This window comes from Bubalus kerabau, chromosome 4 (genome assembly GCF_029407905.1).
Source record: "Bubalus kerabau isolate K-KA32 ecotype Philippines breed swamp buffalo chromosome 4, PCC_UOA_SB_1v2, whole genome shotgun sequence".
Taxonomy (NCBI): domain Eukaryota; kingdom Metazoa; phylum Chordata; class Mammalia; order Artiodactyla; family Bovidae; genus Bubalus; species Bubalus kerabau.
In genome coordinates, this window is record NC_073627.1 from 44,693,269 (window position 1) to 44,718,090 (window position 24,822).

The following is a 24,822-nucleotide window of genomic DNA, read 5'->3' on the forward strand; positions in this document are numbered from 1 at the left end:
TTAGGGAATGTTTTAAAATAATAAGTTCACTAAGAAAGATACAATAAACCAATTTGCTTTTAAAACCCAAACCCTGAGAAACAAAATAAGAAAATGATTAGACAGGAAAAAAATTGGATACATATATAAATCTTCAATTTTAAATTATTTTTTCTCCTGGAGACTGTATTAAGCTTTATCATTTAAGTATGCTAGCATCAGATATGAATACTACTCACGCATGAGGTTTGTTTGGGTGTAAAGTGTGCCGGTTGTGTTACAAAACTGGCAACGTAACAGAAAAAAAAGATAAGGGGTGAATTGATTATTGTCTTAACAAAACAGTCATCAACGTGTCATAATTTAACAATTTTTGCTAAAAGTGTTTATCCCATGGTTTATTATGCTAATTATTCAACACATGTGGCTTTAATATTAAACTTTTCATCATTATCCAGAGATACCATAGTTCATTTTAGTAAATTTTAAAATGTTTACCTAAAACATTATACAATTCCAAGTTTTCACTTTCTAATAAGTAAGGATTTTTAAAAAATCTATTCACTTAAAGAATCCCCAGTCACCCTCACCCCTCCACCCCCAAGATCTAAGTGTTATAGGAAGCTTAACAATGGTACTTACATTCTGTGAAAGAGAACCAAATGAAAGGAGATGAGAATAGAGTTAGTAGTATTAAACACAGAACTTTTGACCAAAAGGGCAAGAGGGCAATAAAACTTAGAATTAAGCCACTAAATGAAGACTATAGAGTCATTACTGCAGGGATTCTAAGGAAAAAATGCCAATAACTCACCCCATCTCTTTCTCTCTCTTTCTGGGAGTTCAATACCCTATTCTTATTTAAGCAGTTTCAATAGGCATTACCCCTCAAATCTTCCCCACTAAATCACATGGGATTATTTTCTAAAGGATTAATTTTAAAACAAGCTGAGAAATCTAAAATATGCCCTGTACAGCCAAACTGAAAGAACGCATCATCAACTACTGGAGCATTAACTGAGTGTGCTGGGTAAGTGACCTTTCTGCCTCTTCTACATCTACAGCTAAAAAATAAAGCTTCTAAGGAAAGAAGCTTTTCTAGTTTTGAGGAAGAATGGATCCTCATTAGATAGTTACATGAAGTACAGAGACCCCCATAAGCCACCTGAACTTGTACTACTCTCATTTAAGTTGGGACAGTCTACCAGGTAACTCAGTGGTAAAGAATCTGCCTGCCAATGCAGGAGACATGGGTTCGATCCCTGGGTTGGGAAGATCCTCTGGAGGAGGAACTGGCTAGCCACTCCAGTATTCTTGCCTGGAAAAATCCTATGGACAGAGGGGCCTTGCAGGCTGCTGTCCAGGGGATTGCAAAGAGTCAAACACGACTAACCATGCATGCATGTAGGTTAGGAACTCAAGTGATACAGAAATTTCGTACAAATTAGCTGGTGCCACTTTCATCAAAACTAAGGCATCAGAAAAATTATCTCTGGGATCATTCAAAACCATTATTTTTAAAATGTCTTTTTTCAATTTTCTAACTATAAATATACCATAGAATTACAGAACAGTAAAATGCTAAAACTGGAAAAACTAGTACTTCAAACATCCAACTCTCAACAGATGGAACCACTGGGGAAATCTATGTAAAACTATTTCTACCACCATCTCTTACAGACCATGTTTATTAAGAATTAGTTATCTGAGGATGCAGCTTTTAAATAACAGCAGGTGCTCAGTATTAAAAGTCAGGGGTTATTCCCTAAAACGAAATTTCTCAGAACTCAGGTTCAGAAAACTCAGGTTCAGAATAATTACAGTTTAAATTAAGAGAAAAACATTTATTTTAATAGAAAAGAATCATTTGTATTTGGTAATGTAAATAAAGTGGTTAAACTTATGTAAATATCTTTGAATCTACCATGGACACCATAAAGTTAGCTAAAGAAGAATTTTAAAAGCATACTGCAAAGAACCATTTTTATATTAAACCCTGTTCAAAGTTTCCTCTGGCTTGAGGAGCCTGAATAAATGGGACAACATGCTCTAAAGTATAAAGATTGTGCATAAACTTTTATCATCAGTTCCCTCAAAGATTCACTAAAATACTGAAAAAGAATAAAACAAATTCATCTCAATTCTTTGTCATATTTTTAAATTAGAAAAAGGAACCAAATTTACTTATACTGCATTCTCTATTCATATCTTTCTTTATGGAATTCAAAGCACTTTATTTATTTATTGCAGTATGTGAGATTTTAGTTCCTTGACCAGGGACTAAACAGAATATTATTTAGCACTCAAAGAAATGAGCTATCAAGCCATAGACATGGAAGAACCTTACATGCATATCAGGAAGTGAAAGAAGTCAGTCTGAAAAGGCTTCATATTACATGATTCTAACTACATGACATGAAAAAGGAAAACTATGAAGGCAGTAAAAGATCAGCAGTTGCTGGGGATTCAGAGGGAGGGATAATGAATGCATGCAGCATAGAGGATTTTTAGGGGAGTGAAACTATTCTGCATGATACTACAATGCTGAATACATTAGTCAAAACCCATTCACTGTACTATCAAGAGTAGTACCTTACCAAGAGTAAGTAGTACCTAATGTAAAAAAATACACACTTTGGGGGATAATGATGTGTCAGTGTGGGGTCATCGACTGTAACAAATGTATCACTCTGGTTCAGGATGTTCTTAGTGGAGGAGGCTGTGCATGACCAGGATCAGTGAGTTTACAGGAACTCTCCGTACTTTCTGTTTAACTTTTCAGTCAAAGTCAAGGTTTAGGTTTTAAATTAAAACCTAAAAACTAAAGTCTATTTAAAACAAACAAAAAGCTAAAGCAGATTATATACGGTGATTAACTGGGACTTATCTCAGGAAAGTGAGGTTGAATCACTATTTAAAAATCAATTAATGTTCATTATACATAATACCGGAGAAGGCAATGGCACCCCACTCCAGTACTCTTGCTTGGAAAATCCCATGGATGGAGGAGCCTGTTAGCCTGCAATCCATGGGGTCGCTAAGAGTCGGACACAACTGAGCGACTTCACTTTCACGCATTGGAGAAGGAAATGGCAACCCACTCCAGTGTTCTTGCCTGGAGAATCCCAGGGATGGGGGAGCCTGGTGGGCTGCCGTCTATGGGGTCGCACAGAGTTGGACACGACTGAAGTGACTTAGCATAGCATAGCATAGCATACATAATACAGATAACTAATAAGGACCTACTGCATAGCACAGGGAACACTTTTTAATACTCTGTAATGACCTTCATGGGGCCTTCCTGGTAGCTCAGCTGGTGAAGAATCTGCCTGCAATGCAGGAGATCCCAGTTCGATTCCTGTGTAGGGAAGAATGCCTGGAGAAGAGATAAACTACCCACTCTAGTATTCATGGGTTTCCTTGGTGGCTCAAAAGATAAAGAATCCACCTGCAATGTGGGTGACCTGGGTTCAATCCCTGGGTTGGGAAGATTCCCCTGGAGGAGGGCATAGCAATCCACTCCAGTATTTTTGCCTGGAGAATCCTCATGGACAGAGAAACCTGGTGGGCTACAATCCATGGGGTTGCAAAGAGTTGGACATGACTGAGTGACTTAGCACAACAATGACCTATATGGGAAAATAATCTAAAAAAGAGTGGATATATGTATAACTGATATACTTTGCAGTATAGGAGAAACTAATGTGACATTGTAAATCAACTACATTCTAAAAAAATTTTTTTAAATTAATGTTTAACATCCATTCATGATAAAAAACACTTAAATGAGGGATAAAAGAGAACTTTCTCAATCTGATATGGAGCATCTGGAAAAACCCACAGCGAACACACTCAGCAGAGAAAGACTGAATGAGTTCTCCTTAAGATCAGGAACAAACAAGAAAGTCTACTCTTGCCCTAGAAATTAGGCAAGAAGATAAAGCAGCAAAACTGGAAAGAAAAAGTAAAACTTTGCAGATGACATGACACTGTATATAGGAAATCATGAGAAATATATTTATAAACCATTAACACTAACAAAATCATGTTCCACCAGGTTGCAGGGCAAAATTAAATGAAATTAAGAAAGCAATTACAATATCACTGAAAACAATGAAGAAAAAAAACCCTGAAGAATAAATTTAACAAAGTGTAAAACATACTCTGAAAGCAAAATTGTTGAAGAAATTAAAGAAGATCTAAACAAACAGAAAAACATCCCGTGTTCTGGATTAGAAGACTTAATATTGCTAAAATGACAAAATTCCCCAAACTGATTTACAGTTCAATGTAATCCCCAACAAAATGCCATCTCTCTCTCTTTTGTAGCAAGTGGCAAGCTGATCCTAAAATTCATATGAAAGTGTAGAGACCTAGAGTAAGTCAAGACAATCTTAAAACAACCAAAGTTGGGAGTGTCTTATGGTCAACTAATTTTCAACAAGAAGGCCAAGGTCATTCAATTAGGAAATAATTAGTCTTTTCAACAAATGGCAATGAGACAAGTAGATATCCACATGCAAAACAATGAAGTTGTACTCCCTACCTCACACCACACAGAAATTAACTCAAAATGTATCACAGACCTAACAATATAAGAGCTAGAACTATAAAACTCTTAGAAGAAAACAGAAGTATAAATCTTCATGATCCTGGATTATGCAAAACCTTCTTAAATATGACACTGAAAGAGCAAAAGACAAATAAATTGGACTTCATAAAAATTAAAAAAAAAAAAACAAAAAACCACTTCTATGCTTCAAAGGACACCATCAAGAAAGTTAAAGACAAGAATAGGAGAATATATTTACAAATCATACATTTGATAAAGGACTGGTATCTAGAATACATAAAGAACTTAACAACTTCAAATGTTCAGAATAGGCAAATCTAGAGAGACAGAGAGGTTAACAGTTGCAGGGGAAGGGGTAATGGAAGCAATTTGCTAATAGGTATGAGGTTTCTTTTAGTGGTGATAAAAATGGTCTAAATTTACTGTAAATATGCTTTAAAAAAACATTAAATTGTATAGTTTAAGTAGAAAAATTGCATAATGTGAATTATATCTCAAGAAAGCCATTTTAAAAAAAGCAAGTAATAATAAACACAGAACTCAGAATAGTGGTTTCCCCTTGGCAGGGGAAGTAAGGCAGAGTGATGGGGTGGATATGTTTTAAGGGCAGCCTCAACAGGGTTGATTTTATGTTCTATTTCTTAGGCTAGGTTGTGGGTTCATGTACACTTTTTAATTATTCTTTTAACTTCTATCATGTATCTTTTATATATATCAATATTACATTTGTTTGTCTGTTTAAAGAGCACAGGCCTGGGTGAGGCCTTTTTTATCATTTTGTTAGCTATGAACACTGAGACAAGCCAGTTAGACCTTTCCGAGCTATAGCTTCCTCCTCTAAAAAGAAGGATGCTATTATTGTACTTCATGTTTACAATAAAGAAATTCTTAGTGTTTCTTTTAAGTAGAAGTCTCACTCTTTGTGATCCCATGGGCTGTAGCCTGCCAGGCTCCTCTGTCCACGGGATTTCCCAGGCAGTAATACTGGAGTGGGTTGCCATTCCCTTCTCCAGGGGATCTTCCTGACCCAGGAATTGAACCCAGGTCTTCTCTACTGCAGGCAGATTCTTTACTGTCTGAGCCACCACTGAAGCCCTATTACTATAAAATCCAAAATGAAAATCCACTTTACTGCCACCTCACTGTAATAACCATTGTTGGTAGAAATCTTTTCAGACTTTCCTTGAACATAGAAGTGAATTTTTTTTTAAAGGGGATGATCTTTGACATTGATTTTCATGTAATAAATTATGAGCATCTTTCAAAGTTAACCACTTCACCATTCAGAGACATTTAGGTTGCTTTCAATCTGGGAGGTTTTTCTGGAGGTCTTTTTGTCTTTTCTTTCAGACTTTTTTAATAATGTATTTTACCAAACACACATCTTAAATTTCTACACAGACAAACCTGATGTTCTTTTTCTTGCTTTGAAATCAAGGCAATACATCTTTTCTTTCCAAGATGATAAATAATTATATATTACTTTCTTCTTACTTTTTGGCTTTGTTTTTTTCCATTTAAATTTTTAATCCACTTGGACTTTATTTTTGTTCATGATGAGTAAGGATGTAACTTCCTCACTCCCCAACAGCAGCTAAACACCCCAACAAACACATGAAATAAATCAGTGGTTCACTGGAGCTGGCTCAGAATGGCTCCTGAGAGACAGTCATATTTTCTGGAATTCTGCAAAGCTGACTGTGAAAAATTATAAAAAATTAAATTATATAAACTAATAAGGAAACAAATTATAATTAAAATAAAGGTAATAAATACTCAGAAGTAACAATTCCTAATTATTTCAGAATGATTTATGGTGAAAACTGTTTACGATGGTGTGCTACTCTGTTTTTCCAATTCAGCATTTAGTGACTTCAGCTTGGTAGCCTGAAACCAGCCATTATAGGACCACAGGAATTGGCAAGCCCTACAAACTAGAGTTTTTTAATTTTTCAGAGACCCTGCTGTTAAGCATAAACCAGCACAACACAGAAATAAGCCATTCTTTCACACTAACTTTAAGAAGATCTCTAGTACACACTAATCTGCAATTTATTCATAAATTTATAGAACAGAATCAGGAGCTTAGTATTGGGGGGGGGGGCGGTGTTAGCATCACAGACTGCTTTCGAATGTTTTGATGTATTAAGTGACACGAGATACAGTTTCTATTTCTCAACATAAGATGACAGTACTGCACTGAGAATTGTTACTTTTCCTAAACAATTTAACAGCATTCTTACTTTAATGTAGATTATAAAAATAAAGGGCTATTTTGGTAAATAGTTGGTTATTGTATATTATTTTTAGATTAGGGCTCTTTACTCTTAAGAAAAAAAAATCCGAACATAAGAATACAAAAGTCACTACGAGACAGTCTAAACATCACTGTTTTCTCATAAAAATTCATTTCATGAGGAAGTAGGGATCTACATAATGGCAACAGCCAGCGATACTACTCTTCTTTGACAGTCAACATCATGTACAAACTTAGCATTAGCCACTTTCAACAACAAACACGTAGTAAGTACCCACCAATGACCACAATAGGTTCTGGAGACACAAAAGAGACATGGCCCAGCCTTTGAAGCTCTCATCATTTTTAGTGGATTAGTGGGCACAGAATGTATCATAAGTGATTATAAGCATTTGCTTTGATTAATACTGAGAAGGAGAGACAGAAACAGATTGATTTTCACTTAAAAGAAAATCAAAATTAAAAAAAAAACATCTGCCCACCTACAGAGACAACCTGATGTGTGTTGATAACATCTTCAGTATCTTACACCAGTTAAAACACCACAGTGTCCCTATTTTAATGTCTTTCCTGCTGAGGTACTTTAAGAAGCCAGTGGCTTATTTGCAGATACTACTACCAAGTACATCAAGTAAACCAGTGTCAGTTGCATTGATCTTCCTGACCTGTCTCAGGTCATTTAGATTTAGACTCATTCTAGGTGTTTATGTTATGACACTATGCAATGTAAAAGTTGGGTGGATGCAATAAAACAACTCACTTTTGTACATAAGCCAAAATACTTTCAAAGACTTGCTGTCCAGTTGGGGTTTCTGGTTAACAAAATATCTCATTGTTGCCCAAGGAGCAAACACAGCAGCAGCCCTTTTCATATACACAGTGATGATTTCAACCACTTCTAATTGTTAATATTTTAAACTTTAAAATCTATCTCTTAGGGATTTGTGCTATACATAGAAATCATCATTACCCTTTGGGAAACAATGGCTCATTTACTGAAAATGAATTTAACAAAGGAATTATTTGGTACTGAAAAATACAGAGCAGTGAATTGGGTGACACAAATCACAACATCATCAGCTCATGTGACTGTATTAGGGTAATTTCCTTAAAAAAAAAAAAAAAAAAACTACAGTAACTTAAAATTTAGCTTCAACAATCTAATATCCTCAATCATGTCCTCTGTCATAAAATTGTGAAACCAGATCTTAGGTTCTTAATTTGAAAATGTCCCTTTAATTCTCAATTTGAGATAAATACCACAAAAAAAGAAAAACTCTGCCGAATGGAATATTTCTATTCTGCCTGAAGCCTAGTTTTGACTGGTATGTTTCAGTTGCACATTTGATTCACACTGAATTTTGTTTTAAGTATTAAGAGAATAAATAGCATTCCAAAAAGTCACAAGCTTGAAAACTTCCAGTTCCTTCTCTAGTTGGAGATCTTACAAAACTTATTACATGGAACACTGAGTTGATGCAGTGACCATAAATTTCTTAACACTGTAAGTCTAAATTTAATCGAAACCCAATCTCAAAGTTCTGTAAAAACAGCCTTGAAGTAGATAAAGCAAAAAGTCACAAAATGTTAATCTAGAAGAAAGGTTTATGGGAGTTTCACTGTACAATTCTTTCAAGTTTTCTGAGACTTAAAATTTTTCAAAAAATAAAAGGGGGAGAGGCATGATAGCCTCAAAGCAGATACAGAACACGTATGTAATACATACATGAAGAGTGAGCTATTTTCAAAAGCCCTGTAGCTCGTAACATCTAACTTTTACCAGAAACCTTAGTCACTGGCACACAAAAACTGCCCAACAGAGTATTCTAAATATTGTCATTTTTTCTTTCAAAAGCATTGTTCTTGGTTTCATTTATAGGATTTTTGTTTTTTATTCTTTTTTTTTTGTTTGCTTTTCGAAGAACACTTCCTCCACTTTCAATGGGCATTAACTTGGACAGGTATTACTGGTAAAACAGCAAAGGCGCAAAAGTTCTGGCTCAGCCTCCTACCAGTTGTATGACCTTGAACAAACCTCTTAGCTTCTCTGCGTCTCAATTTTCCCACATAAAATGAGGCAGTTACACTAGAAGCATTCTAAAGTATCTCCCAACTCTGTAATTCCGTTCAGATACAGCTCTAGGTTTGTGAGAAAGAAAAAACTAGCCCTCAAAGAGGAAAAAAATGGCCAAAATCTACCTTTGTAATGTTGGTGAAACAAAAAGGATACCACATTGTAAGCACACAATAATCATGATCCCAAACTTTAAAACTTTATTATAAATGCACACATTCCAGATTTTAAAAATTGAAAAAAATTATACCAAAATACTATTAGTGGCTATCTCTGAGCTACAGGTTAAATATAGCTTTTCTGTATTCTCCAAGTTTACTACAACAAACATATTATTATTTTGATAATAGAGTGAAAGGAGGGAGTTGATAAGCAAGGAAAAACCCTCCTCTTATGTGCTAAAGGAAATTTTACCTTTGGAAGGCATTCTAGAAATGGAAAGAATTTTTTGAAAACAGTTGGGTGTTAATCAGAAAAAAAATCTCTGGTATAGTCATTAACTTGATACCTATCATAATTGTTCAAAAGCTGTTGGTTACCTGCCCTAGGTTAGTAAACTTAAGGAGGTACTGCATTTTTTCATAAGTACTGAAACTGATAATAATGACAGCTAATGTATACCTAAGTGCCAAGCACAGTTCTAAGGCTTTACATATACATCGATTCACTGAATCCTCACACAACCCTATGCAACAGATATACCATTATTTACTATCTCCATTTTACACATGACAACCAGAGGTTAAATAATTTGCCCACAACTAATAAGGGGCAGAGTTAAGATTTATATCCAGGCAGTCATCAGAGTACAGGCTCTTAACTATTTAACCATCCTGTCCTTTTGTACTTAAATGTTCTGCTCAGGTCATTCTTTAACTGCCTTTTGTTCTCAAAGTTCATTTCATCTAAACTACTTTTCTTTAACCTGCAAAGAAATAATAATATTTAAGTACTGGGATAAAAAGACTGGCCAACCTTTTAACTAGCTGCTAGCTGAAAATGATGATTCATTTTTAAGTCATTACTTCAAAGGTACAGGAAGTATAATTTAATCTCCACACATATCACAAGTAAACAATACGGTAACATCTGAGGGATTAAATATGTAGCATTAATTACTAAGTTAAAATTGGAATATCTTAATAAAAGAAGACACTACTGATTGATGTTAATTTGTCCTCATGAATCATCTGTGAAAAGAGCCCCTAAAACCTTTCTAAAATTTCAATCTTACTGAAATGCCATTTTAAACCATGTTGTAATTAACATGGTTTGGTTTTTAAAAGAATGCATCAATATTTATTTTGAACAGTGGCCTTAGTACACACCCAGTTATCTTCACAATAACCTCAAATACTATTAACATGCAGAACCTGGGACAAGGAACACAAAGGAAGCTACCAATTAAATACAGTTGAAGGTTCTCACCTAATTCCTGGGCAATTCAAATCCAAACCAAGTATGCTTTTTCTGGCCAGTACCATTACCTGTCAATTTTTATGGTTTCTGGGTTATTTTTAATAAAAGCTCAAATTTCCTCACATCTGTGTTACTAAATATCTAGCTCTGTCAAAGTAAATACAGAAATCAATAGTTTCCTATTTTAAAAATTAAAAAGAGAAGCAAGAGAAGTGAGAAAAAAAACTTTGCACTGGGTTGCCTGTTAGCTTAGATGTGCAATCTGACAATCACCTGATAATTGTACCCTTTGGGTAATTCTGTACTGGTAAGATAATAAAGTGAAATAAGTCACCTTTATTTCAATTTACTTACACAATTTGCAAATCTGTAGCTCTCTGCCATGGTAGATTAAGAAAATTAGCATGTAAGAAAAATCACCTGCTTATGTAAATTGGAGGATGGTTTTTATCTATGCAGACAGAAAAAAAAAAAAAAAAGCTGCAATCTGGGTCAAATGACTAATTTTATCTATTTGTTCAAAGGTCTCCCTTCACCTTTTCTCTGTAGCTCAGAGCAAGAATTTTAGGTAAAGGAATGGATAAACAAAAAAGTATCTGTGTTGTCCATTCTCCTGTAAGAAGTTTACTGCCTGACAATACTGAGCTCTATATTACTTAAACTGAAAACAAGACTGAGAACTTTAGATAACAAAACCACAACACTGAGAGGAAAGAAAAGAAATCAATGGAGGATATCTGATCTAACTGGCAAAGAAAGCAAACATGACAAGGATCAGGTACCGATTTTACCTTCTGCTACTTTAAGCAAACAGGGCTTCAGAAAAGGAAATTACTCCAAATAATTCAGGGCAGGCAGGACAATTTCTCTACAAAGAACATTACTTCACTTTGCTCTATAAACACACTGGGTCAAGTTCTTCTGAGTCTGACATAAGTTAGATGAATGTGTTCTTGCTCATTTAATGACTATTTTCCCAGCATTCGTTGCTGGAATTCATCCGTCCCACTTATAACTGACTCCATCTCCAGGACTGGACCTGACTGCTTTAAAGTAACCTTATCCACACTGACAGTGACGGGTTCAGAGATGAGCATACAATTCAATAGAGGCTAAAGACACTCTAGAACTGGGCTGGTCAATAAGCCAGTCAATAGTCACTGGGCTACTGAACGCTTGAAATTTGGTCAGTCCAAACTGAGAAGTGTTCTAAGTGCTAACATAAACACTGGGTCTAGTATATTTTATATGGGAAAAAAATGTAAAATATCTAATGATTTTTATAGTAGTAACATGTTGAAATGATAATCTTTTGGATATATTGAGTTAAATAAAATAGATTACTAAAATTAATTTCATTTGTTTCTTTTAACGTAGAAAATTTAACACTGTGTTACGTGGCTTGCATTATATAGTTGGCCCTTGAACAATGTGAAGGTTAAGGGTGCTGATCCCTGCCCAGTGCAGTAAAAAATCTATGTATTAACTTCTGATTCCCCCTAGACTTAACTTCTAGTAGCCTATGGCTGACTGAAAGGAAGCCTTACTGATAATCTAAAAAATCGATTAACACTTTTTGTTTGTTATACATACAATATACTGAATTCTTACAACAAAGCAAATTAAAGAAAATGTTAAGAAAATCATAAAGAAAAGAAAATATATTTGTAGTGCTGTTTACAAGATTAATCATGTCAGTACCTTCATCAGTATTGTCTCATATGATACAAAACACTGTATGTATTACACGTATCACTAACACTAGACATCCAAAATGAAAAGATAGTGTGAAAAAGAAACATTTCTTTACAGGTATAACTATTCATGCATTGGTAACAAAGAAGCAGTAATATGGTAGCTTTATGGCAGACTAGTTTAACCAATATGAGTGCTGGAAACACATGTTTTAAAAAGACACTTACCTGTGATGCTAGGCTGATATTGTTTCTCCAACTATAAGTGAAAGGAGGTGGGGCATACTGTATGGTAATTAATTCTTTGAAAACAAAGTTAAAACAATAAGAAAACTAATACACTATTAATTCTATATTAATATCATTCACCTTACGCCTGTATAAGGAAAAGACTAGTATCTATACCTATCTTACGCCTTCATGACATATCTTTTACTTAATTCTTTTGATATTTCTAGACTACAGGCTTCATCTGTGAGTTTTTCAAACTGTCACAAATCTCAAGTTTCCAATATATTTATTTTTTAAAATCTGCATATTAAGTAGATCTACACAGTTCAAACCCATGTTGTTCAAGGGTCAACTGTGTATTGAGGCAACACAGGATTTTATAAATGAGGGAACCAAGACTCAGAAAAGTCAAATAACTTAATCAAGGTCATAGAGCTGTTGGCAGCAAGGCAGGGACCAGAACCTTGTCTCCTAACAAGTTTAGTTAGTACTTTACTACCTTGTCATTAAAAAGAAATAATCTTGCCAAGGAAATGGTACCTTGAATATGATAAACATCAAATTTTCTGGTTTAATAAACTAGAAGTAACAACTTGGGATTTGGGAGAATTTTATTAACAATAAAAGTGCTGTTAATACTGGAGACATTCTTTAGAATCAAACATATATATATATATATATATATGTCAGAGGGGGGTAAAAATCATACACATTCTCTCCTGTGATCTACTTGCAAAATTTAATGACCTTTTTCCATCCTCATTTTCTTTGACTTTATCTGCATCAAAGATTACTCCCATCTTCCTAACAATCTTCTCCCATGTGCAGGTTGTCAATCACTAATATTTTCCTATCTGATTACCCTTAGTTCCATCTCCAATAATTTCTTCCATCTACAACTGAGAACATTCCCTAAGGCCCAGACCTCAGCTATCTCTACTTCCACTTACATAGCCTTGAAAAAAAAAAAATTCTATCTAAACGGTCACTCTTACTTAAAAACTTCCAGTGATTGCCATTCCTAATGTTTCAACCTTTTTCATTATTTCCTGCCCCCAGGAGCGTTTTCAGACATTTTCCAATTGCTCTCCCCTCAATGAAATTTTAATACCACAGATATGCTGCATATCTGTTTATGCACTGTATGTTATAAAGGGGCTTTAAATTAAAAAAAAAAAAAGTTTTCTTTTTCCCCCCTCTCCCATGTACCAATGGTATCTTATCTCTTCAGCAGGACACTCCAACCTCTTCAGGATTTAACTCAAGCTTGCATCTCCACCCTCATCTCCTGTCACCTGCACTGCAATTGATATTCAGCAGCTCCAGCCCTGTAAGTCTCCCTTATAAGGGGCCATCCACCAATAATTCCCTTCCCCGTTAGTTGACTTTTTTTTTAACTTTTATTCTTAAAACTCTGTTGAGGTATTTATCTCTTCGAGGAAGCATCCGTACCTTCCACAGAAATCCCTCCTCTGTATTCCCAGGGAGTGTCTCTATTGCTGCACCTACGGCAGTGAATTGTAACTAACCATTTACAAATCCCTCTCCCCCACTAGATCATAATCGCCTTTAAATCTTTATCATCCAGCACAGTGCCTGGCAAACAGTCAACACATAGTCAATGAGTATTATAAGAACAAGTGAAAATAATCTGTCCTTACATTTTTATTTGACGGTTTCAAATTTGGTTTCAATTCTCCATCAAGACTCTCTTGAGAGCAAGGATGTATCAGTTCATACTGTTTCTTTAACTGTAAACACCTTCAGGGCAATATCATGACTTAAACATCTTTATATCCCAAGCACAGCAGAAACTTGAAAGAAGTTTGTGCAATTATTTATACAACTAAATATCCTCATTAAAGCCTACAATAGTGCTGCTCTGTAGCAGGTTGACAAGACCAGTGACCTCCAGCCATACCAAAACCTTCTGTATGATTCAATTAGCCAAACTTATTCAAAGCACAAGACGTGAAACTGGGTTTAGGTAAAGATCACCAATCATGATTAAAGGCAGACATCCCTGTACAGAGTCTCTCTACTCACACCACTACAATTAACTATTAAATCTGAACTCACTACAGTTTCCTGAGAGTTCATCTTTTCCTAATGCCAGAGTGCCAGATTTTTTTCTGAAAAAGTTCTGAGCTAGTTAGCTCAGAACTACCAGCTAGGTCTATGATGGTTTGTCACGTGCTTATTGACAGTATTACAACTGTTGCCTCAGGCACTCTGTGTGTTACCCCCAAGCAACAAAAGGATCAAACTGACAAGCTATTTTAGTTAGACAATCATTGTTGATCTGCATTAGACGACCCAATCAACAAATAATGCACCTGAGTATTACGGAAGCACAGGGAATTGCAAGTAAAACCCAAATATAATGTAAAGAACTTCTACTCAATGACTTTTTTCTGTTTGGTTGGATGACAAATGGAAAAGTTTCTTTGGCCTTGACAATTTGCATCAAAGAAATCAAATCAGCATATTATATAAACAGTTGATGCTTGAAATGCTAGGACAGCAACAAATCTAATAAAAACCACCAAGAATAGACTCAATTCTACATATAGAAGTCAGTGAAACCCTAATGCTCCAAGTTGTGAAGACAATAAATTTAATATTCTAGTATTCCATTAGAAGACAGCCTTTTGTATAAGGAACAACACCACTACAGTTGCCTATGCTTTGAGGGTTAAATTCCAGAATTCAAATATTCAATTAATGTATTTTGCAAATATTCTCCTAGCATAGCATATAAATGAGAACTATATATACCACTATTTCTTTTTCAGGACATGCACCAGTGGTAATAATTGATAGCTAAAAGAAGTTGCAAGTAGTTCTGAGGGAGACTGTTGTTTTAGCTTGTTTGAAAAGGCAATTCCTTCTGAAATGTTTTTTTTTTAGGAAAAAATTTTTTTCTTCTAGGCTGATAGTCAATAGAGCATAAAAATTTCCTCTAAGAATAAGCCAAATTTCTTTTGTTGTGTTTAGGTTTTGTTTCATTTTCGGTTTTTGAATAAAATTTGCATAATCTTGTCCAGGAGCCCAACTACAACATGACTTCCAATGTTACAGGTTATGGACTTTCAGTGACCAAGAAACCCGTTCACTGTCATTAGACTGTGTTCCTTTTATTCTCTCTCTCTGCCTCCTCGACTTTATGACCATGAACCTGCAGTTTCTAAAAGTAAGTTCGTTTGTACTTAAAACTAACAATATAGATTTCCACATTTCTAGTTTCACACGGATGCTTTGTTATGTCTAGAAGAGCAACCGTTTCCTTTTTATGGTGCAGGCTCTGGTTCTTCAAAGCTCTTTTCACAAAGCAGGCCCCCCCCCCCCCCAAAGAATCCAGCTGTGGCTGTTAATCTTGGCTGATAGAGCAACTTCTCAATGCTACAGATTCCTAACCTGGAAAAGGCAGCTAATAACAAAATACACTTTAGTCTACTACTCTTTCTGATGCAACTAACGCCAGCATTTTCCCAAAATTATCCCCAAAAGCATTCCCCGATTTTCCAAATTTTAGTTTGCTACTTAGGGAGTAAGAGGACTGGAGAAAACATCAGAAAATACATGATGCCCCTAATTTTCACAAGATGAGGAAGCTAGACAATCCCTGCCACGCAAAAGGATTTACACTGAGTAATTTTTCATTAAACCATACATATTTCCCCCACCTCACTGGGATCGTCTTTAACAATTCACACCTGTTCATCCATACACAAGTAAAACGAATCTCCACTAAAGGTGAACTTTGACAACAAGGATGTCCTTCATTTGTTACATTCTGAGGGAAAAAAAAATTAATTTCCTTCCAGGTATGGAAATCTATAATACTGCATAAACAAGTACAGATGATCTGGCTAGAACATGTAAAGCCCATGTAACATATGGACTTTATATAACAAGTAACAAGTCCATGTAAACATACATATTGTGCTTTTAAAAAACGCATTTGCTTTTAATTAATTGAGACAACAGAATACTTTACCTTAACTCTAAATTCAACCCCTTGGCATATAGCAGAACTAAGGGGACACTCTAGGTATTTAAAGTCATGCCTCTAAAAACAGTGGGCTTCTCTGGTGGCTCAAACGGTAAAGAAACTGCCTGCAGTGCAGAACTGGGTTCGATCCCTGGGTCTGGAAGACTCCCCTGGAAACAGGGAATGGCTACCCAATCCAGTATTCTTGCCTGGAGAATTTCATAGCCTGCATTTTGATTCTACCTGATAAATCTGACCATATGTGAAGCCACATCTATGCACATTTATACAAGTTTGATTTTCCTACTAATAATAACCACAATAAAAAACAGCTAACATTTATTGAGTGCTTACTGTGTGCTAAACAGTATACTCAATGGTTTACAAGGATTACCTTCATTTAATCCTCAAACCAATGGAATGAAATGAATGCTATTATTATCCTTACTTTATAGATGAGAAACAGAGAGAGGTTAAACAATATATCAAGATCACACAGCTAGTAAGTATCACTACAGTGATGCTTGAGTTTCCAAGTTCATATAAAAGTAACCTGCTGAAAGTATTAGAGTAATACAATTCAAAGTTCTCCAATTTAACTTGGAGAACAAAGGCAACAAACTGAATGCAATCCCAGACAAGTAAAAAATGCTGATTTCATAAAGTAGAAGCCTTTCTCAGACTATCATCAAGGTGGCAATATGTACCATTAATTCAGTCTGATATTTTTGGCTGCCAAAGTCAAAACTGCTTGGGTTCTGCAGTTCTCAAACCTTTCTCATGTGGTCAGTTGCCTCCAATTCTCAAAAGTATACACTACAAGAGCCCCTGAAGGCTTTATGTTGTAATACTCTTTGTCCCAAAGTTGTTACATCTTTAAGAACAACCTAACTTACTTTCCATCTGGCAAATGTTAACTACAGACAAAAAGATACTGACATTCTCACAGAACAAGTCAGGTTTCTGTCTGTGAGTTGTTTTGTGCTTTGGTTTTGCATTGTGAAAATATCCATAAGGGCATTTGGAAGCCTTGCTATCTGATAAAGAAGGTCAAATTATATATGATGTTTGATAACCCATGAACAATAATATTCTATCGCTGGCAATGAATGTATCTCAGGCTACTCCATGATCATATTACTAGGTAAACTGGAATCCTTACTTTGAGATAAAGCACAGCAGACAGTTGTTAATGAAACCTTAATTGAACTGTCAAAGCACCACCTTTACCAGCAAGCCAATAGGTAATTCACTGCTTTTACACAACTGCCCAATACTGATAAGTTATTCCAATAGTTAAATTCAGCAGAAAGATAAATCAAGCCTGGTAGACTAAATTGTTCAGTGAGAAATCAGAATGGTAAAATGCTGCATCACCTCTACAAATCTCTCTCCTTGTGTACATGGAGGAACAATAATATCCCTCAAAATTATAAGCAACACTTAGCTATCAGTTCAGTACCACTGGGTACACGTCCAGAAAAAGAAACGAGAGCGCATACAGTTTCCGCTCATATGCCATGACAGAAGGAAAATACTTGCAAAATGCATTAAACATATTTGAGTCTAAGTGAATCTTATAATGCCCAAGTAGTTATATGGTGCTTTGACTTAAATGATGTGTCATTAGGAGAATATTTTTACGTTCTACTTTAACCACTTTAGAAAATAGTTGTTTCAGAGTCATTAAGTGCCTTCTAAATTAAAAAGAAAAATCTTCACAGTTAGTTAAAAAGTAAAAAAAGCTCACTAACATCTTCAGCTTGGGTTTGAAAATACTAGGGCAATTCACTGTGGTCTGTCATTCAAATTTCTAGTTTTAACAATCTTACTTGGGTCATACAGCAATTAAATTTCAAATATAATAAGCAATTCAGACAGCAAGTTATAAATATGTAAATACAAAAATAGAAAAGTATTTGCATACTAAAACACACACCTGGAACTCTTTTCCTTTTTTTTCATACCGAATTGTATTTCACCTGTAACAGCTGATAAAAACATTCAATGCAGCTAAGTAGAAAAACTTGGTTAAAGAACAAAGAAGGACCTGACCAGGAGATCAAGTAACCAAGCAGCAAAGATGCCACAGCACTGTGCTGCGGAGAAAAAAAGTACCCTAGCAGGCCCAGTCACTACCCTCATTGGGCTCACAAATGTGATCAGACAGGGCAAGTACAAAACCACTGGTGCACAGTGGAAGACCGTCACAAACGGAGGCGCTTCAAGTGCATGGAATGAACTCCATGGGTGGTAGAAGGGGTCAGTCAAGGAAAGAATCTAGAATGGATTCAAATCAAACATTTGGATTTGCATGTACTGGTAATTTAGAACACCACTACCAGGATGTTTGCTGTGGGATATGTTCAGCACTCCAGTTTCTTATCTCCCTTCCCTTGAAAAAAAAAAAGAAAAAAGAAATTCCCTTAGCACCAACTTTAAGTTAAAACTTCTACAAACCCCATCACCAGTTGATAGAAATGAAGAGCAAATAACACCTTTAGAACATAGTCCAGAATCCTGCAACCCATTTCCTTGTCAGCACATCTCCAGTTCTTAGCACTGTATGCAAAGCACTAAAACGAAAGAGCATCCAGGTCTAAGAAAATCCAAACAAATTCTCAGTAAATCAATGACAAAATTACAATCTTTTTCCTCCCCTCAGCTTTGAAATCCTCCAGGGTTAGACAAGGAACAGCAGTTCACCGTGTAGTCCCTGAGGATAGGATATGGAAGGGAAGACAGGAAGGCAAGAACAGGCAGGTCCCTGAGCAGAGACTGAAGAGGCACCATTACCGGCTACCCTCTTTCCCACCAGGAATCCCACACACCTTGGAGAACAGAGCACTGCAGCAGCAACCTCCTTGGAGAGCTCACTGGGAAAACACTGGACTTTACCAGGTTAAAAAAAGATGGATTGGATCACTTAGTAGCCTAGTTTATAAAATCTGAAATGTAAATAAAGATGGCCAGATGTAATGCAAAAATGAAATTCATATCAATTACAGCCTGAAAAGCAATGATGAAGGGAGATGCTTACCAGGTTAGTTCCAAAGAGTTCATTTTCTCTAGGTGATGTTTTTTTTCTAGACATTAACAAGAATCTTTTCTTTTTTTAAATCAGGATATAGTTGAAAGAATCTATTTTTGAAGCACTGAAAACATCAATTCATCTATTCACACCAGAATACTTACTCCTTGGGGAGAAAAACTCAGTTCACTCTAGTTTTGATAGAAACAGGACCCTACAATGATAAATACATTTTACTATAAACTACTAATCTTCCTAAAAAGAATAGACAAAATGACAAAATGTTGCATTTAAGAAGCCCTCAGACTTTAAAAAAATATATACTAGCAGCAGCAAGAATAGAGCAGTTTCATGTTTTAAAAGCACACTCCCTACTACAGCAACCAACCAAGGGATAAGAGCAACTTACAAGCCACTAAATGACACTAAAACATTACACTGAATGTGGGCCACTGCATAGTTACAGTCTACTGACCTCAATTGTGGTACTCATGTGTGATGCTATATTTAATGCATTCTTATCAAAAGGCTAAAGCTACATACTTCCCAACTGTAGCTTTATGGTTTAAAATAAACCACTCACTCACGAAACGACTTAACTGGTTCAAATATGAACCCTATCTTCCTTTGGGGATCGCGATCACAAAGTAAGGAATGAAGAGAGAGAAAGAGCAAAATAGTTGTGGAAAGTATACCCCACCGACCAGACAATGGTAAGGAATCCAGTTTGGGTCAGTTGTGACATCTGCTCCAACTGGGCAACTGATTCAAACTCAATCAAACATGAGGGATGGCCAAGGTCTGTAGAGGAGTAAGTGTTCCATGCATTCACCTATTTACTGATTCTCCATTCAGTGGCTTCCTTAGGTCCTACGCTGTAAGTCTGGTAGACAACAAACTTCTGTGAGTTCAACAGAGGGTGCTCCACCAAAACTGGCCAGGACTTCAAAGCTTAAGCCCAGACAGCCAATGCCATCGGGCCCCTTTTACCAGGTAATGAAGGGTGACTTCCTATAGTTGAGCAGCTTGTTCCACTTGGGTCGACATGGAGAAAAACCATGAGAAAAGGCCTTGCCCAGCAACCTTGAGAAGAAACCAGAAGTCGTGATTCTTCCTTGGATACTCACCAGACGACACCAAAGGCTCCATATCCAATAGGTCTATCCGGCTCAATATCCAGCTGCTGTTGTGGATGATGCGAGTGCTGATGATGGTGCGCCTTAACTGTGGCAGCTGCGGCAGCCTGTACCTGAGCTGGGGCTGCTGCAGCTGGTCCCGGAGCCTGACCCGGTGCCGGTGATGGGAAGTAAGGCTGCTGTTGCCCAGGGTTTAACATGGCTGCAGCTGCGGCTGCGGCGGCGGCTGCCGCTGCTGCCGAGGAACTATGCTGCTGCACGGGGTGGACCGCAGCAGCCGACCCGGGATGAAGATGGTGCTGAGGGTGGTGGTGGTGGTGAAGGTGAGGAGGAGGGAGGTGTGGAAGGTGGTGGTGATGGTGGTGGTGGTGCCCTGCTGCTGCCGCAGATGGACCGCCATTGTAAGCCGCCATCATTTTTGCGTTGGCTCTTGCGCCACAAAGAGACATTCAAAAAAAAAAATGCCCTTTGATTGGAAAGCAAACTGGGTCAAGCTGTCATTTGGCCATTTAAAAATGAAGGAAAAAACCACTCACTCCACCTCCAAAAAACATGGAGCGGAACTGGCTTTATGTCTTCATCAGTCAATCCAAACAAGTTAGAGGATCTTGGTGTTTAAGTTGGGGGTGAGCGTGTGTGGAAGGGTGTGGGTTGCCCCCCCAAAAAAATAAAAGAAAAAGAAAAAGGAAAAAGGGACCCCTTCCCCCCAGGTTTCCTGCCACAAGTGGATACTAAAACTCCATGCTTAATTCGGGGGAGGTTCCAACTTTGAATGTGGGAATGAAGGCCAAACCTCCCGACCTCCTGAACTCCACACGCGAAAAGGATCAGGTAACACACCACCCTTGGAATCTTGTAAGAGGCTTGACTCATCTACCCCTTCCATTCCCACATCCTTTTCTAAACACCTACCACCTCCTCAAAAATGCAACTGAAAAAAATTCCACCACCCCAAAGTGAAAAGATGGGGGGGAAATGTTCAGGGAAACCAGCTGCCCCCCCCTCGAACTCTCAGGCCTTCCTACATCTCCCCCTACTCCTCGTCAGGTTGACCTGATTGGAGCGGGGGGGGGGGGGGGGGGGGGACTAAACTTTCCCGAACAGAAAAGAGCCAGGGAAGGAGGCAGGAGGGACAGAGTGAGCAGAGGAGGCGACAGGGCAGGACAGAGAGGAGAAAGAGAACCGGGGCAAAGTGAAGGTAAGGAGGTGCGGGGAGGAATGAAAGAGAGGTGGGCAGCACTCGGACGCCGAGACAGAGGGAACCGCCCCGGGAGGAGGTTAGGGTCCCGGGGCCAAAGAATGGGAGCCCCGGGAGGCGGGCGGGGTGCAGTCGGAAGCGGACTGACTCCTGCCCCCGCCGCCGGCTGCTTCTGCTGAGGAGGGTTGGGGGGGAGAGCGGGTGGGTCCCCCCGCGCGACGGCCCCCGCAGGGCTCAAGGCTGCTCCGTCTCCCCCCCTCCCCCCCACCCGGCTTCCGTCCCCGCGGCCGCTTTCTCCTCAGCCGCTGTGGCCGCTTTCTCCTCAGCCGCCGCCTCCTCAGCCGCCGGTGCCGCCGCGGCCGGACTCACCTCCCCTAGCAAAGCCGGATAGAGCGGAGCCAGCGGCGGACACGCGCAACCAGCCGCCGAGGCCCCGCCCCCGCCTCACACTGACCGGCTGCCCTAGCCAATCCACGCCCACCTGTCCGCGTCCGCCTCCAATCCTGGGCCGGCAGCTTCAGACAGGCGCACTGTTCGGCCAGTGGCGACAAGATGTGGGTCTCCTGGGGAAATCCCGCCCCCGACCCAGGATGGGCAGATAGAAAAACCAATCAAAAGGCAGAGTTGGGCCTGACCGACAAGGCCAAAAGCGAATTAAACACCAAAGATCTCCGTGACATTTTCTTTCGCCTCTCTCCTCTTTTCTTTTTCTTCTTTTATTTTTTTGGCAGGAGCAGGAAGCTGCGTGCTAATCCCGCCTGCAAAAGCTGGAAGAGAGGGTTGGAACGAAAGAACCAATCGTGAGCCGGGGAGCAAGAACAGAGCAACCAATCATTGGCTTGAAGAGGAAGTGGGCTGAGACTGGAACCAGATAGACATTTGATTTGACAAATGAAAAAGGAAATTGATTTCGGTCCCACCCTTCCGATCTCCTATAGGTCAGGATTGTGGAGAATCGCTGTCATATCAGCGACGACCTCCTCAAGGGGCGGGCCAACTTAAAGGGGGTGTGGTTTCAGGGAAGAGGGCGGGACCTAGAGGAAGAAGGCGGAGTCCAAATCATCCATTGATAGGAACCATCTACTATCCCTTTTAGAGACTTCAGGTGTGGAGAAATAGGTGGCGCCAAGAGGGGATGTCGAGCTTCAGAAACTCAATCAAGGTTATTCATTAGGGCCATCACAAAAGAAACTCAAAGACTGATGGTTCATAACCTACAGCTGGTCTTCCATGGCTAATCCTCTTAGTGGCAAAAAGACATTATTTCCAGTTTTCACAACTAACACGCTCATGGAACAATAGGCCTATAGATATAATTAAAACAACAAAAATAATAAACCTAACCACAAAGACTGTAATTTTATCCCATACTTTCTAATAAATTCTAGTCATTGAAAGTTTACTAAAATAAAGTTTACTTTCACATAACCTCACTTACCTAAATCTACTTTTCTTTAAAAATACGAAATAATAAGCTTACAGACCTTACTCTTACTAAAACTGTGCACTTAGAACCCTGGAAATCGTCATTGATTTCTCTCCTGCCTGCCCACTCCTTCCCTTCTAATCAATCATCAAGTCTTAAACACTTCTGAACACTTAAACACATGGGCTTCCCTCATGGCTTAGATGGTGAAGACTGTCCGCATTGCGGGAGACTCAGGTTCGATCCCTGGCTCAGGAAGATCCCCTGGAGAAGGCAATGACAACCCACTCCAGTATTCTTGCCTTGAGAATTCAACTCTGGCGGGCTAGAGTTCATGGGGTCCCAAAGAGTCAGACACAACGCAGTGACTAACAGCATCACTTTCTATCAAACACACACATACACACACACACCCTTCTCTGCAGTTACCACAGTATTATCTAAATGCATGCCTCTGCTGCTGCTGCTGCTAAGTCGCTTCAGTCGTGTCCGACTCTGTGCAACCCCATAGACGGCAGCCCACTAGGCTCCTCTGTCCCTGGGATTCTCCAGGCAAGAATACTGGAGTGGGTTGCTATTTCCTTCTCCAATGCATGAAAGTGAAAAGTGAAAATGAAATCGCTTAGTCATGTCTGACTCTTAGCGACCCCATGGACTGCAGCCTACCAGGCTCCTCCGTCCATGGGATTTTCCAGGCAAGAGTACTGGAGTGGGGTGCCATTGTAGCATCTTTAATTACGATCTCCCTGTCTACAGGGCTTCCCTGGTGGCTCAGCTGGTACAGAATCTGCCTGCAATGCGGGAGATCGCAGGAACCTGGGTTCCATCCCTGGTTTGGGAAGATCCCTGGAGAAGGGAATGGCTACACACTCCAGTACTCTGGCCTGGGTCTCAAAGAGTCAGACACAACTGAGCAACTTTCACTTTCCCTACCTATAGGATAGCTCTCTTCTAATCCGTCATCCACTGAGAGCATTACAATCTTTTAAAAACACAAGTCTGACCACACCCCTACCTTGAAAAAGTCAATAAGTCTAAATAGCCCAGCTGGATCTGGTTCCCGCCTCCCTTCACAGCCTTATATACTCCAGACATTCTGCATTTCTTTCAGTTTCTCAAATGGTTTGTTGCCTTCATGCATATCATCAGCTCCAAACACTCCCAACTCCCATTCTAACTTATACTTCTGGTCTTCACTTCTCTTTCTGAAAAGATTTCCCTAACCCTATGGTAGAATACGTGTTTCTCTTAAATATTTCCATGGCACTACATCCCTCATAGCACTGAGAACTGTTTATTTATTTATTTTGAGAACTCTTTTAATTTTCATTGTTTACTGAGTTTGACCAGGACAGGAAGCTTCTCTGTTCCACTCAGTGTTCCTTGAGTCTGGTTCCTTGAGCCGTGTCTAAAAGGTGAAGGCAATAAAGATTTGTATGTATTTCTGAGAGCAGAAGTGGGTGCCAATCCAAGCTCTGCTATTCACTAGCTGTATGATTTAGGCAATTTAACTAACTTTAAAGTTCCTGACAATATATGTTCATTCTCTTTCAATCAGAATCTTGGGGTGGGAGGGTCAGGGATCTGTTTAATAAGCCCTCCAGGTGATTCTTGCATTCACTGAAGTTTGAGAAGCACTGGCCTAGAGCAAAGGGACTGTATTCTTTTTTTTTTTTTTTTTTTTTTTTTTGAGTCTTCCTAAGGTGTTGGAGAAAGACTCTTGAGACTCCCTTGGACTGCAGGGAGATCCAACCAAAGATCCATTCTAAAGGAGATCAGTCCTGGGTGTTCATTGGAAGGACTGATGCTA

At 38.4% G+C, this 24,822-nt stretch overlaps 2 protein-coding genes across 7 annotated transcripts in view; one reads left to right on the forward strand and one right to left on the reverse strand.

Annotated features, from left to right (window-relative positions):
• Positions 1 to 21,467, reverse strand: part of NLK (nemo like kinase) — a 128,982-nt gene extending 107,515 nt beyond the window's left edge. The window contains exon 1 of one of the 2 annotated variants that reach the window (XR_008713162.1): positions 20,380 to 21,467. Coding sequence is in view for 1 of the 2 variants with exons in the window: in XM_055577155.1 (XP_055433130.1) it covers positions 20,380 to 20,837 (458 nt within the window). In the remaining variant the exon portion in view is untranslated. The remainder of the gene's footprint in view (positions 1 to 20,379) is intronic. The other variant, XM_055577155.1, reaches the window with a different exon arrangement.
• Positions 20,599 to 24,490, forward strand: LOC129649585 (uncharacterized). 5 transcript variants are annotated; one of them, XR_008713165.1, is made up of 4 exons: positions 20,599 to 20,711; positions 21,099 to 21,219; positions 21,493 to 21,586; positions 22,318 to 23,017. XR_008713165.1 is itself a non-coding variant. In XM_055577170.1 (4 exons), the coding sequence occupies exons 2-4, from the start codon at positions 21,130 to 21,132 to the stop codon at positions 22,336 to 22,338; spliced, it is 339 nt and encodes a 112-aa protein (XP_055433145.1). In that variant the 5' UTR covers positions 20,599 to 20,711; positions 21,099 to 21,129; the 3' UTR covers positions 22,339 to 23,017. The 5 variants fall into 5 exon arrangements, 1 of the variants encoding a protein (XP_055433145.1); XM_055577170.1 differs by lacking the exon at positions 21,493 to 21,586 and adding an exon at positions 21,913 to 22,140; XR_008713164.1 differs by lacking the exons at positions 20,599 to 20,711; positions 21,493 to 21,586 and adding exons at positions 21,913 to 22,140; positions 23,769 to 24,490 and having other exon boundaries at positions 21,124 to 21,219; positions 22,318 to 22,524.
• Positions 24,491 to 24,822: the final 332 nt, after the last annotated feature.